The sequence below is a fragment of the Dasypus novemcinctus genome, chromosome 6 (assembly GCF_030445035.2).
Source record: "Dasypus novemcinctus isolate mDasNov1 chromosome 6, mDasNov1.1.hap2, whole genome shotgun sequence".
Taxonomy (NCBI): Eukaryota; Metazoa; Chordata; class Mammalia; order Cingulata; family Dasypodidae; genus Dasypus; species Dasypus novemcinctus.
Genome location: NC_080678.1, coordinates 81,523,195 through 81,537,921, shown reverse-complemented (window position 1 = coordinate 81,537,921; position 14,727 = coordinate 81,523,195). Strand labels below are relative to the sequence as shown.

General features: G+C 36.1%; 1 protein-coding gene across 1 annotated transcript in view; it reads left to right on the top strand.

The window, feature by feature from the left end:
* The window catches only part of MICU1 (mitochondrial calcium uptake 1), a 257,726-nt gene that overhangs the window by 98,019 nt on the left and 144,980 nt on the right, over window positions 1–14,727 (top strand). Inside the window, exon 5 of the mRNA XM_058299000.1 lies at window positions 10,305–10,348. Coding sequence (XP_058154983.1) covers window positions 10,305–10,348 — 44 coding nt within the window. The remainder of the gene's footprint in view (window positions 1–10,304; window positions 10,349–14,727) is intronic.

The window sequence follows — 14,727 nt, the reverse complement described above, 5'->3', positions numbered from 1 at the left end:
AAGAAAGTAGCCTTACTCACATTTTTTTCTACTTGAATTGTTGGTTTTTGAAAATAGTAGATATTAAATATACCACAGGACAATAAATACACCTATGGATATATTAATTTTTTTGATATTTTCATCAAATTTTGCTTAACATGTTGTCAGGCACTTAAAGATTTTTATATTTTCTTTAAGAACCTTGCATTTCTATTGATACAAAATAGGATTCTTTTGTCCTTCCTCATGATTTTTGCCTTTAATTCTATTTTTTCTCAGAATAACATTTTATCTTCTTTTTTGTTAGCCTTTATCTGTTATATATTCAGTTGTGTGACAAAGAAAGGCTTAGTTTGAAATGTTTGTCAGTTTCTGTGGTGTAAATACTCCTACCATGGCCTATTTCAACCAACCAACATGCATATGGTGTGGGGAAGAGGTATGCAATATTATTTTCACAAGCTGGTACAAAGTGGCTCCAGGATAGTAGCTTTTCAAGCACTATGATTAAGTGTGTCATCTTTGCATTCTGAGTCTCTCGCTTCTTCCTTTTTTAAAGAAATATATATTTCAGACTATTGTATATAGTGGTTATTGGTATATTTGCATTTACTTTGCTCATTTTATACTGTGTTGGTTTTTTTTACCATTCTTCTTATTTACTGATTTTCCTTTCATTCATCTGTCTTCCATCTTTCCTTCCTTCCTTCCTGGTTTGTAGTGGACTGATGGAGCTTTCTTTATTCTCATTCTTTTCCTATAATAGAAAATTAATTCAGGACTTGAAGTTGTCCTGGGTGGTACTGCAGGAACAGATGGTGGACAATGTATGTCCTGCCATGGCCCACTGGGTTGACTGGAGGAGAGTGTAAACTACAATGTAAACCATTATCCATGTGGTGCAGCAGTGCTCCAAAATGTATTCACCAAATGCAATGAATGTCCCATGATGGTGAAAGAGGTTGTTGATGTGGGAGGAGTGGGGTGAGGGGGTGGGGGTATATGGGGACCTCTTATATTTTTTGAATGTAACATTAAAAAAAAAAAAGAAAAAAATTAAAATTAAAAATTTTAAGAAAAGATTCACTCTTTCTATTTTTGATGTGGTTCCTTTTTAAATGTATATTTGATAGTATATTACCTTTTCAATCAATATCTAGACTTCATCATCCTGTATATTTTTCCACCAAGCCAAAAAAGAAACTTAACTCTTCCAGACAACCCACTTCTCCCGATTACAATGCAATAATCATTAAAGTTAATCATTGTTTAGATTTAAAAAAGAAGAATTCTTGGTTGGCAATTGTTTTCTTTCAGCACTTCAAATATTTTGTCCTACTGCCTTCTTACCTCAATACTTTCTGATGAGAAATTGGAATCTTACTGAGACTCACTTGTACATAACACATTGCTTTTTCTCTTGTAGGTTTTAGAACTCTCTCCTTTTCCCTGGTCTTCAGCTATTTTACTACTACGTGACTGGGCATGTTTCTCCTTGCGTTCATTTTGTTTGGGGTTCATTAGGCTTCTTGAATGTGCATGCTGTGTCTTTTGTTAAATTTGGGAAGTTTTCTGCCATTATTTCTTGACTATTCCTTTTGCTCCTTTCTCTTTTCCTTCAAGGACTCCCACAATGTATATGTTGGTATGTTTTATGGTGTCCCACAGGTCTCTTAGGCACTGCTCACATTTTTCTTTTTAATACTTCTTTCTGCTGCTCAGCCTGAATTATTTCAATTTTCTTGTCTTCTAATTCACTGATTCTTTATTCTGCTGGCTCCAGTTTGTTATTGAGACTCTTTATGGAGTTTTTCATGTCATTTGTTGTGGCCTTCAACTCCACTAGTTCTGTGTTTCCTTTGTAAATTTTTCAATCTCTTTATTCAGATTTTAATATTGTTCACTCATTGTTTTTCTGATATCTTTTAGTTCTTTCTCTGGGCTTTCCTTTATCTCCTTGAACATACTGAGGAGTTTTTTTTTGTTTTAATGTCTTTGTTAATGGTTTCTGGATTTTTGTTTGGATGGGCTATCATTTCCTGTTTGTCTTGCAATCTTTTGTTGCACACTGTGTAATTTAATATTTTATTTTAAAGTGTTAATTCTGGGATTTATTCCTGGCGCTGTCTATCCCTTCAATTTGTATCTAACTAGTGATAAGACAGATTTACTTGAGTGCCTGGACCTAACAAAAACCATCCAATGCCAAAACAAAATAACACAACAACAACAAAAAAACACCTTTCAAATTCTTTGCAATATGACTTTATGTTGGCTGGTGCTCTCCTTCAGAGTTTAGCCCTCCTCTCAAGAAGATCAGCCCAAGGCAAATGTGAAGTTTAGAATCCTGTCTGCTTTTTCTAAAATTGTGTCTTGCTGAGATCAGCTCAGCGATAAGTTGGCTCAAAGGGAAGACAAGGTAGAACTTTACAAAACAAAAGGACAGAAAGAGAGACACAAGAGAGGATATAAAGATGGGACCAGGGGACTCACAGCTTCTGGAACTGAGAGTCTCGACCCTAGTTTCCACATCATATTTATTGGAAACTACCAAGCAGCTGTTTGCTATCAGAACTGCAACATCATCTATAATAATAGAGAACAACTGCAACATCTACAATAAGGAACAAGTCATACAAAGTTCAAATACAATTTAAACTCTTTTTCCCACAGTGTCTTATCTTGGGCTTGTGCTTACTTATGTCCTCAGAAACTCCCCCAACCCTGGCAGGTTTATCATTCCCTCCCTATGAAATAGACTTTCTTCCCCTCCCAGGGGCCCTTTTGTATGTCATAAAACATGTAATCTTTCACCCATCTGCTTTGTCTTAATTTTTTCTTGCACTGCTTTAGCTATCCCCATGCTGCTTCTGTCTGGGTTACAAGTACCGGAAGGGCAAGCCCAAGATGAGTTTACTGGTTTAGTCTTTCAGGCCACCATCTGATAGTTTGGATGAGACACGCAGGCACCCCAGTATGTACGTAGGGGTTAACTGTCCTCCCTCCAGAATAGGGCCACAATGGGAGCACAAGCTGGCTCCACAGTACCCTGGAAAGGGGATGGAAGAGGGGTCAACAAAGGTGCCACATGTTTCTCCTATTGTGTTTTAAAGCTGGACAAGTTCTTAATTCAGCACTTGCCCAGTTACAGCAACCCTGTTTTGTGGATATTTAAGAAAAATGGCTCTGTTATTTTTTGCTAGTTGTTCAAAGATTCTCTGGGGGGATGGCACCCTGGAGAGTCTACCATTTTGGTTGGCCAGAAAATGCTGCCATTTTGGTTGGCCAGAAGCGCTTTCCAACTTTTGATAGTGTTTTTTCCCCTCTTTGGTTTATATTTATTATTTGAAATAATATGTTCTAATCTGTATTTCTTATTTCATCAACTTGGAACAGTAATTGGCCAGAAGCACTTTCCAACTTTTGATAGTGTTTTTTCCCCTCTTTGGTTTGTTTTTATTATTTGAAATAATATGTTCTAAACTGTATTTCTTATTTCATTAACTTGAAACAGTAGTAATTCTTAATTCCACATTTTGTAAGATGAAATTATTATTCTTAAATTTCCTTTTACTTCTCTGTTTGCCTTTTGCCAACCATGGTATTGCCTTTACACTGTCAAAACTGGTAATAATTATTTCTTAATCATAATTAAATCCTTCATCTATTGCTTATAAATTTCTTTTTAAAAAGTAAAATAACAATCACTTACTTTATTGTTGTTATTTAAGTAGTGTCCACTGCAAAACTAACTGAACCTGTAAAGAAGGAACTGTAACTCTATGACATTAATATTGTGGCTTTCAAAGGAAAATGTTCTAAGCGTCAAGGTCATATGTAAATTCTTTTTTTTTTAACAATCCATAATGCTTTAAAATAGTGCCACATTTTTTTTGCATTTTTTTTCATAATTATACCATGACTTTCTTAAGGAGCTTTTTTTCTCTATAGTTTGTAGTTATAATTATATTTTTCCTTAGTATATTCCTGCATCATTGTCACTATGATTATGCATTCTATTGACAATACTACCTGTTTCATTGGAATCAGCTTTCTTTTTCTTTTTGTTCTTTTCTCCTTATTTGGATAATTTTTATTTATTAATAAGTTAAACTATTATTTTGGTCATGACTGATTTTTGTCTTTTAAAATTTTTTTTTAATTAAAAAAAACCCGATTTTTTAAAGAGGTACCGGGGATTGAACCTGGGACCTTGCATGTGGGAAGCAGGTGTTCAACCACTAAGTTATACCCATTTGCTGCGTGTTCTTCTTTGCCCGCTTCTGTTGTTGTCAGCTGCACAGAAATCTGTTTCTTTTTGTTGCATCATCTTGTTGTGTCAGCTCTCCATGTGTGCAGTGCCATTCCTGGGCAGGCTGAACTTTCTTTCGTGCTGGGTGGCTGTCCTTACGGGGCGCACTCCTTGCGTGTGGGGCTCCCCTACACGGCCCAGCGTGGCACGGCACTCCTTCCGTGCATCAGCGCTGCGTATGGGCCAGCTCCACACAGGTCAAGGAGGCCCCGGGTTTGAACCATGGACCTCCCATGTGGTAGGTGGATGCCCTAACCATTGGGCCAAGTCCGCTTCCCTGCTTTTTACTTTTTTAAAGCTGATATATTCACATAATTTGAAAATCAAAAGGATGAAATAATGTAAAGCCTTCCTTAGTCCTTGTCCCATATCTGTCTGGTTTCCACCCCTTTTGCCTTCCCAAGTTAATTATTGTACTTATTTCTAATATATTCTTCCATATTTTCTGTATGCAATATAATACGAGGAAATATAATGTACATTCTTAACTCCCCCTTTTTTCTGTGCAAAAAAGTCACTCGTACGTGCTATTAAGCACGTTGCTTTTTTCACTTGACAATAGATCTTGGAGCTCTTTCCGTATATTTATAAAGAGCTTTCACATTATTTTTTTAATAGCCACATAATTTTTCATTGTATGGATGTACCATAGTGTAACTAAGTCCCCTATTGATAGACATTTGGGTTATTTCCAGTGTTTCAATATTAAAAACATTGCCGCAATTCATGATGTATACATTTATGTGAATATATTTGTAGGATGTGGTCCCAAAAATTGAATTTCTTGGTCAAAGGGTATGTGCTTTTGTAATATTGAAAGCCTTGCATACGTATTTTAGCAGGATGTACTCTCACTAGCAGTATATGATCGTGCCTGTTTTTCTAAAACCCAACAGAGTGTTAACAGAATATCAAGTTTTTGCTTTGTTGCCAATCTAGTAGATGAAAATGGCATCTCATTGTAATTCTAATTTGTTTTTCTCTTATTCACAAGATTGAATACATTTTCATGTACATTCTTATTGTGAAATACAACATGTAAATAGAACAGTGCCAAAAGTGTATATATACAATTAAACTAACGATACTATGTGATTGTCTCCCAGGTCAACATATTGAATAGTAGTAGCACCCGTGTACATCCCCTGTGCCCCTCCAAGATCATAATCCTCTCACTTTTGAGGTACCATAATCCTGGCTTTGTGCTAATAATTTCCTTGCTTTTCTTTATACTTTTACCACCTATTATATTAAACAGTATAATTTAGTTTTTCTTGTTTTTAAACTTTATAATAAATGGAACCATGTTCTTTTTGTCTTGTTTTATGTGTGTGTGTTATGTTTATGAGCTGTTTATGTATCTTTGCATAGAGCAATTTTTTTTTTCATTTTATTTGCTACTTACAGTTCCATTGTATAAAATAAAATAGTTTATTTCCACTCAACTATAGTTGGGCCTTTGGATGGTTTCCAGTTTTTTACTGTTACAAGAATTTGCTTTGAATATGCTGGTGTACATGCATACGAATGTTTTTAGGGTCATAATATATTCAGAGTATAATATTTTCTAGCTAATATTGTACTCTTTTCCAGTTTACCCTTCCATCAGCAGTGTATGAGATTTCCTGTTTTTCATTCTTATCATATATTTAAATTTTTATCAGACATTTCCATTTTTGTCAGGTGGGTGTGTTATAGTGGTATTTTATTATATCTCATTACAGTTTTAATTTATATTTCCCTGCTGCCAGCTGAGCTTTTCCAGTCCATGAATGTAGCATAGCATATCCCTCCATATTTAGGCATTGAGTAATTTTGCTCATTTTTCTATTTGGTAGTCATTTTCTTAATGATTTGAAGATCTTTACATATTTTGGATCCTTGTCCTTTGTTGGTCATATATATTGTAGATATTTTTATCCACTGCGTGTCTTTTATTTTCACTCTTTTTATGAACAGAAGTTTAAAATTTTAATCTATTTGAATTTATAAATGTTTTTATAGCTATTTTTTTTCAGTCTAATTTAAGAAATCTTCCCTACCCTGAGGTGTGGGAGATATCCTTTTGTATTATTTTCTAAAAGTTATTATAATTTTGCACTTCAATTTTTAATCTATATGGAATTAATTTTGTGTGTATGGTGTGAAATAAAATCCAATTTCATTTTTTTCCCCACAATGGATACCCCATTTGTTGAAAGGCCCATCCTTTTCCATATTAATATATGTTATATGCCTTCCTACATCTATCATAAATCAATTGTCTGATTATTCATTGGTCCGTTTTTGGACTCTGTCCTTTTTTACTACCCTGTGCCAATAGTGTACTATCTTAATATAACGTTTAAGAAGTCTAGACATCTGGTGAATAAGACTTTTTTCTTTTTTAAGAATGACTCGACTATTCTTGGCCTATTTTAATTTCCATATAAATTTTAAAATTCATTTGCCAGCTTCTACAAAATGAGAAATTAAAAATCTGGGTTAAAATTTTGTTTGGAGTTGCACTGAATCCATTAATCTGTTTGGGAAAAAATTATGTCTTTACAACTTTGAGTTTTCCGGTCCACAAATGTGGCATTTCCCTCCATATTTAGGCATTCTTAATGTCTTCCAATAAAATTTCTTAATTTCTGTAGAAGTCTTAGGTATCTTCTCTTAGATTTATTCCTAGTTATTTCAAATCATTGATGATAATACAAATTGTTTTCTTTTTCATTTTTTCATTTACTTCTCTTTCTCCCTGGCTAGGGCCTCCGTTGAAATTTTATCTTGTTTATACTAGATTTGGTTTACTAACATTTTGTTTAGGAACTTTCTATCTATGTTCATGTGTGGAGGCTTGAATTCATTTTTCATTTTTCTTGAGGACTTCCTCAACATGTTTTCTTTGGGGCAGGGGGACTCATGTTAGGTTAACTTCCATGTGAAGTAGGTGACTGAAATGTTTATATTCTCCCCTCATACTTAATAAAATGTTGAACAGGAATATTATATTTAGATTTCTATTTTGAAGATTCTCTTCTGTCAGAGCTTTAATCTTTTGCACCGTTATCTTCTAGTTCAGTTTTATTCCTAGATATCTGATTTTAATCTGATTCTCATTTCTTTGTTAGTAGCCAGAAAGGTTTTTTCTGGAAACTTTTGGGATCTTATTTTTGGTATTCTGAAATTTCACAAGCATACGCCTAAACATGGTTAGTTTTTTTGTTCATCTTGCTAGAACGCTTGGTAGGCCAGTTTGTGTCTTTCTTCAACTGGGCGACATTTACTGCTAATAATTTTTTCTAAATATTTTTGAAAAAGAAAAGATCCTGGATGATTTTGGACTTCCTGAATTGAGTTTCTATTTTTCTATAATTCTCACTTATAGTTACTATTTTCTACCCTCTTGTCTTTTTGTCAGTGACCTGGAAGTTTTCATTATCCCAATCTTTTGACATTCTTTTAAAAAACAGGAGATAGGCAATTACAATTTTATTTGTCCAGAACTCTTTCTTGTTCTCTGTTCTTTTATCATAGAAGCCAGTTCTGCCTTTTTTTTTAAGATTTATTTTTTTATTTCTTCCCCACCCCCACCTCCTCAGTTCCCCCCATTGTCTGCTCTTTGTGTCCATCTGCTGTAAGTTCTTCTGTGTCCACTTGTATTCTCATTACGCGGCTCCAGGAACCAATCCTGAGACCTTCCAGAGTGGGAGAGAGGTGATTACTCTCTTGCGCCACCTCAGGTTCCCTGTTCTGCCATGTCTTCTTATTTCTTCTCCTCTGTGTCTCTTGTTGTGTCATCTTGCTGCGCCTGCTTTCCATGTCAGCCAGCACTTCTACACAGGGCAGCTTTCCCACATGGGTGGCAATCTGTGTGAGCCAGCTCACTGCGCGGACCAGCTTGCCCTCACCAGGAGGCCCCAGGCACTGAACCCCAGACCTTTCATATGGTAGATGGGAGCCCAGTTGATTGAGCCACATCCGTTTCCCTGTTCTGTCTTTTTTTTTTTTTTTTAAGATTTATTTTTTATTTATTTCTCTCCCCTTCCCCGCCCCTCTCCTACTGTTGTCTGTTCTCTGTGTCCATTTGCTGTGTGTTCTTCTGTATCCGCTTGTATTCTTGTCAGCGGCACCCAGAATTTGTGTCTCTTTTTGTTGCGTCACCTTGCTGCGTCAGCTCTCCGTTTGTGTGGTGCCATCCCTGGGCAGGCTGCACTTCTTTCGCACTGGGCAGCTCTCCTTACGGGGTGCACTCCTTGTGCATGGGGCTCCCCTATGCGGGGGACACCCTTGTGTGGCACGGCACTCCTTGCAAACATCAGCATTGCACATGGGCCAACTCATCACATGGGTCAGGAGGCCCGGGGTTTGAACCTTGGACCTCCCATGTGGTAGGTGGACGCCCTATCCGTTGGGCCAAATCCACTTCCCTCCCTGTTCTGTCTTTATGACTCTGATATCTTCTTAAATATCTGTGAGTTTACAAATTTAAAATCAATTTAAAAATTTCCTTTTCCTGAATCATCTGTTTGTTTTTTTCTATCAGTGGTTCATTTTATTCCAGATAGGCTTCTAGAAGATGAAGCACATTTCAGTTAAGGAGAAAGTGTAATCAGATGTGTGGAATAGAAATGCAAAAAGGCGCTTCTGGGAGCAATGATGATCTTATTATTGTAATGCTGTGAGCATAACGAAATGATGGCCCAAACTAGCATGAAAACAGTGAGAACTGAAAGAAAAAAACTGAGGAATTATGCAAGCAAAATCAGTAAAATTGAGAACTAATTTCTCTGCTTTCAAAATTCCCATGGCATACTCTTATGAAACTAATTGTGTACTCCCTTGTAAAGTTAATTATTATAACCATATGTCTTTCTAACAAAATTGTGACTCTTCAAGGCAAGGACTCTTCCCATTCATTCATCCTTTTAGAGATATTTATTGATTAAACACTGTTCCAGGGAAGCGGATTTGGCTCAATGGATAGAGCATGCGCCTACCACATGGGAGGTCCAAGGTTGAAACCCAGGGCTTCCTGACCCATGTGTGGTGAAGCTGGCCCACACACAGTGCTGATGCATGCAAGGAGTGCCATGCCATACAGGGGTGTCCCCCACATGCACCCCATAAGGAGAACTGCCCCGCCTGAAAAAACGTGCAGCCTGCCCAGGAGTGGGGCCGCACACATGGAGAGCTGACACAGCAAGATGATGCAACAAAAAGAGACACAGATTCCTGGTGCCGCTGACAAAAATACAAGCGGAGGCAGAAGAACACACAGCTAATGGACAGAGAGAGCAAAGAACTGGGGGCGGGGGGGAGGAGAGAGAAATAAATTAAAAAATAAATCTAAAAAAACAAAAACACTGTTCCAAGTCTGAGGGATAAAGCTGAGAACAAAGACCAAGAAAACACAAACAAAACAAAACAAAAAAATCCCTGCCCTAAAGGGCATGTAATATATTTACTTGTATCTTTCACAGTGCTTGAAATTCAGTGCTCATTATTACCAAGGTAAATATTTATTATTTCATCCAACTTTAAAAAGTAGTATCAAGATGGTCTCTTTCTGTTTAGTTGTGCTCCATAATTTCTTTTGGTATTGAACTCAAATTTTCTCTTTAACTTAATGCAAAAAATTACTATGTATTCAGATTAAACTAATACCCCTCTCTTTAGAGAGGTAGTAGAGATCCTTGATATGATAAGAAGAAAACCACTCCGGGAGGAGTACAGGGGCTCTGCTGTTAACTAATTGGGTAGGTTTATACATGCAACTTTTATCCTCTTTACCCTCTCAGAGCCTAAGTTTTCTCATATGTAAAATAAAAAGTTTGGAAACTTAGCACTGAAACTTTGTGTCTGAGAAGTAAGACAAATTTTTTTCCTGGCCTCTGAATAAATGTTCTGGGTGAACCATCTAGTACATTTAATTGACTGATTGGGAACAAAACTGAGATGTCATTTTATATGTTTCACTTGCGTTAAAGTAAATGACTAAGTATTTGTTTCTTCTCCTTTACAGACTTGGGCCTGGATCAGTATATAATAAAACGCTTTGATGGAAAGGTGAGAGAACTATGACATTTGTGTATATATCCTGTTGTTTACCAAGAAGATTTTAAAGTTCCTGTAGAATTATGTGTGAAAGATACCTGAATACCTTCTGTTTATCTTATCAAAAAAGCATATTGCTTAGTGTGAAGAGGCCTGCCTAAAAGTACTTTCAAATGCTCTTAAAGAATCAAGCAGAAGGTTCTCTATATTTTTCCATAAGGTAACTTTCATGGGTTCCCTGCTGTATTTATCTTAAGGGCTAATTCAATATATGTTGGCATTTGAAGGTTAACTCAGTATCCATTATAAAGATTAAAAAGCCTCCCAGTATTACTTTTGCATTTCTTACAAAAACACCTGTTTGATTTAACCTTCCTCAAACTTTCTGATAATACATAGCAGTAATACTAACTAGAAATTACAATGGTCCTTATTAGTGCTTATGAAATAATTATTAAGGCCTCCCAGAATTTGCTTATGGTTGCATTATATTTGCTTACAATTCTTTATTCCATGCCTGAATAAATCATATAATAAATCTTCTTAAGTGTAGAAAATGAAACTTTAAATTTTATTATATCATAAAGCAGTCAGTTAAACATGTTTTTCCATTTCAGACTGAATTCACCACAAGGAAAAAGAAAATATTACACAGGTTCAGAAAGAAAAGTAAAGTGTCAATTTTAAAGACAAGGAAGAAAAAACAACAGAAAGAAGAAAGAGTCAGGCATGACCTTACAAAGTTTAAAAAGGAAATCAGAAGGAAAATCATGGAGTGGCTGGAAAAGGCAGGATCACAAAAAGAGGGTCTAGATGGGTAAAGGTCAGGGTTAGTGGAAACTGCAGGAATGTGGCAATGCCTGCATTATTACCTCTACATACACTGGTAAGGTGAAGAGATACATGCTAAGCTCTTTTACACAAGTGAGAAGAATGAGTGGCTACTTTAAGATCTGAGAGGTCTCAGCCAGGGCTATGTACCTAAAAGTTACCTTTCCCATTCAGATGGCACAGTGCCTAAAATGCCTCCATCTGTGTGTATCCTCTTTTTAAAGTCCCATAGTCTAAATGAATGATAAAAAAGAAAGGGCATTGAGCTAGATGTCAGGAGACTTAGGTTCAGAGCCCTGACTTTGCTTTGGGTCAGCCACCTCCTCTCTCAAATCCTTGGTGTCTCTGCTGTATATACCTTCAAAGTACCATATTCCAGTGTGAAGAGTTCCTGCAGGCACTAATGTCAGGGTTTGATTTTGGCATCTTATCTATCTTTGTGACATCAGAGTCCAACATAGGCTTGGCACACAGGAGATGACCAATAAATGTTTGAAGACTTGCAAGAAATCTATCAACTAGTCAACTACATATTCCTTGGATTATGACTTATTAAGTCAATAATATCTTCAAGCAAAATAAATTTAACAAATCACTTTTTAGTGACTAAAGAAATCCAGAGTAGCATTAGAATTCAGTCCTCTATTGTAATTATATAAACAGGAAAACACATAAAAAAGTTGAAAATGAGTGCTACATTTATCGTTAGTGTCATTTGCATTTTTCTGATTTCTGCTTACTTTTATAAAATAGCAAAAGTTAAATGCAATAAAATATTAAAGTATTTGAGTACTACCTTGCTTTGGAGACAAAGATGACTCTGCTTCTGTGTTTGGAAGGCAGAGGTTGCAAATATTTATTTGTGCATACTGAAGCATAAAATTCTGAAATTAGAGTATAAAAGTCAAGATTTAGGGATAGCAATGCATAATGTATAAAAGTGTAACTTGTATAAAAGCCAGGCATATGAAAGTCAATTTTGTGGTACTAGGGAATGAAGTTCTAAAAGAGAAAAAAGGAATAGGGGGACTCGCATAAAGAGGTAAATAATTAGGCCAGTCACCCTGAGCCAGTTTGTCCGATAGCAGAGAGTAAACAGTCCAGATTTCCTTTCCATTCACATTATGATATGCATATTGAATCTATTTTCTGGGTTCTTCATCTAAATTCAATACTAATTCCCATTTAAACTCTCTCTAGAGATCTTGTTAAAGCTAAGGTTAGGCTTCTTAAAGAGAATTTTAAAACTGAGGTCACTGGTTTATGTCTTTATGGATTGTCTTTTATTTCATATGGAATTTCTATACTTTTGAATTGTTTAAAAACCCTATATAATGAAAAGTGTAAAACTTATTAAGTGCTTGATCAGTTAAAAAGTTTTTCTAGAAATGTTGTCATCTATTAAGTCCTTAATTTGATAATTATGCTAAGGATTAATGCTTAATCAACTTATTATTTTCCTTTGGATTTTCATAATTCTTTTCTTCTGTCAGAAAAATTTAATTCTTACATAGCAGTTTCTAGATTACATAAATCTTAAGAACAGTTTCTTATTGAAAAACCAGATTTGTATGGTAATTATTGTAGACTTCATGCATCATGGCCAGAAATTTGTTTAGAAAGCTAACACCCTACAGTAATTTGCTTTTATTTAGACTTGCTTTGATTTTAAATGGATGATTTCCTTTTTTTTTTTTTTTGCACTTGGAATATAAAGTAGTTATGAACTGCTTAGAGAAAGAATTATTTACTGCCCTCATCTTAGCCCCCATTGTTTTGATTTATCACACCATTTAACAAACCATCATTTGACCAGTAACAAATTCATAGATAACAGCTTGTTTTGTTCCCTTCTGACTGAATTACACTTTTGCCTTTTTGTCATTGAAAGCAAGAACAAATGTAGAACATAGTATTACATTTTCCTGGAGTGTTTTTTCATTTGTATTTGAATTTCATAGAACCTCCAGGTGTAAGATAGGGAAAAATAGCCCCACTGCTTATGACAGATAATGGGTAATTATTTTTTTGCTTTGGTATTTGTTGTCTTTTCTCTGATTTCTTTTAACTTAGTAAAAAAAAAATCCCTTGAGAATAAACCAACTACTCCTATTTCAACTGATACTCAGTGAAACTGGATTTAAGTAGCTTTTGAGTTTTGGCGAGATATTTTCCCAGAACTCAGCACTACTTTATGTTTTAAGATGTATGCTAGGGAAACGGACTTGGCCCAGTGGTTAGGGTGTCCGTCTACCACATGGGAGGTCCGCGGTTCAAACCCCGGGCCTCCTTGACCCATGTGGAGCTGGCCCATGTGCAGTGCTGATGCGCGCAAGGAGTGCCCTGCCACGCAGGGGTGTCCCCCGCGTAGGGGAGCCCCACGTGGAAGGAGTGCGCCCTGTAAGGAGAGCCGCCCAGCACGAAAGAAAGTGCAGCCTGCCCAGGAATGGCGTCACACACACTTCCCATGCCGCTGACGACAACAGAAGCGGACAAAGAAACAAGACGCAGCAAATAGACACAGAGACCAGACAAATGGGGGAGGGGGCGAATTAAATAAAGAAATAAATCTTTTTTTTTAAAGTATGCTAATCCCTTACTCTAAGGATATTAGTAATTTTCTTTGTAGAAAATGTCGGATTTCCTCTAGGTTCTTGACTATGTTACATAAATGAATTTAAGAATATGCAATTTAGTTGCACCAGTAGTTTATTAAGGAAACAAGAGAAGAGAATAAAAATGGGAGAAAATAACGGATTACAGGTCTCCAGGTATACTTGCATGCTGGTCCAGGCAGAGGGGGGTAAAAAGGGTGGATTTAACTTCTCCATTTGCTTTTTAAACCATTAATTATTCCTCCCACTTGCTAATGTTTAGGGGAGGGGTCCCAGTTGTTGGCTGTTTTGACTGATTACCTCACCTGTCAGTTCCCCACGGGTGGGGTGGGGGGCCAATGATAAGGCCCTTGAGAAGATCCCGGGCTTTTCCTTGATCACTGATGATTAAGGAAAATTCTCTCAGGTTCTTGCAGCCGCTTCTTGGTGGGGGAGGGTGTCTTTCCCTCAGAGGATTTCCAGGTGAGCTTCCGTGGCCCCGTTTTTTTTCTACCAGGTCCCGGATTCGTCTTTTCATTCCCTAAACTAGCCTGCTTCAAAAAGGCATATTATTATTGGCTCTTGCAGCATCAAAATGCATTTCAAAACTATCTTGTACAAAGAATGCTTAACATCTATAGTCACTTACTTTGGTTTTAAGAACGTTATCTTACAGATAAGTGATAATGTTTTTTAAAATATTTAAGCTAGATTAAGCATTTAAAAATTAAAAGCTTGAAAGTGTTCAGATTTTTTCTTAGAAGATATTTGAAAATTATTGAAATAGCTTATTGGCACTATTAGAGTGAAATATGAAATGTGGTCTGGCTTTGTATTAGTGTAGTATGTCATAGGTGAATAAAAAATGCAGTCTCTTCCATTATCCATATATTCTTATGACTTGTTAATGTAGTCATTTCATGAATTTTGGTTTATTTCTTTAATGAAAACTTTATTTTTTCTGGA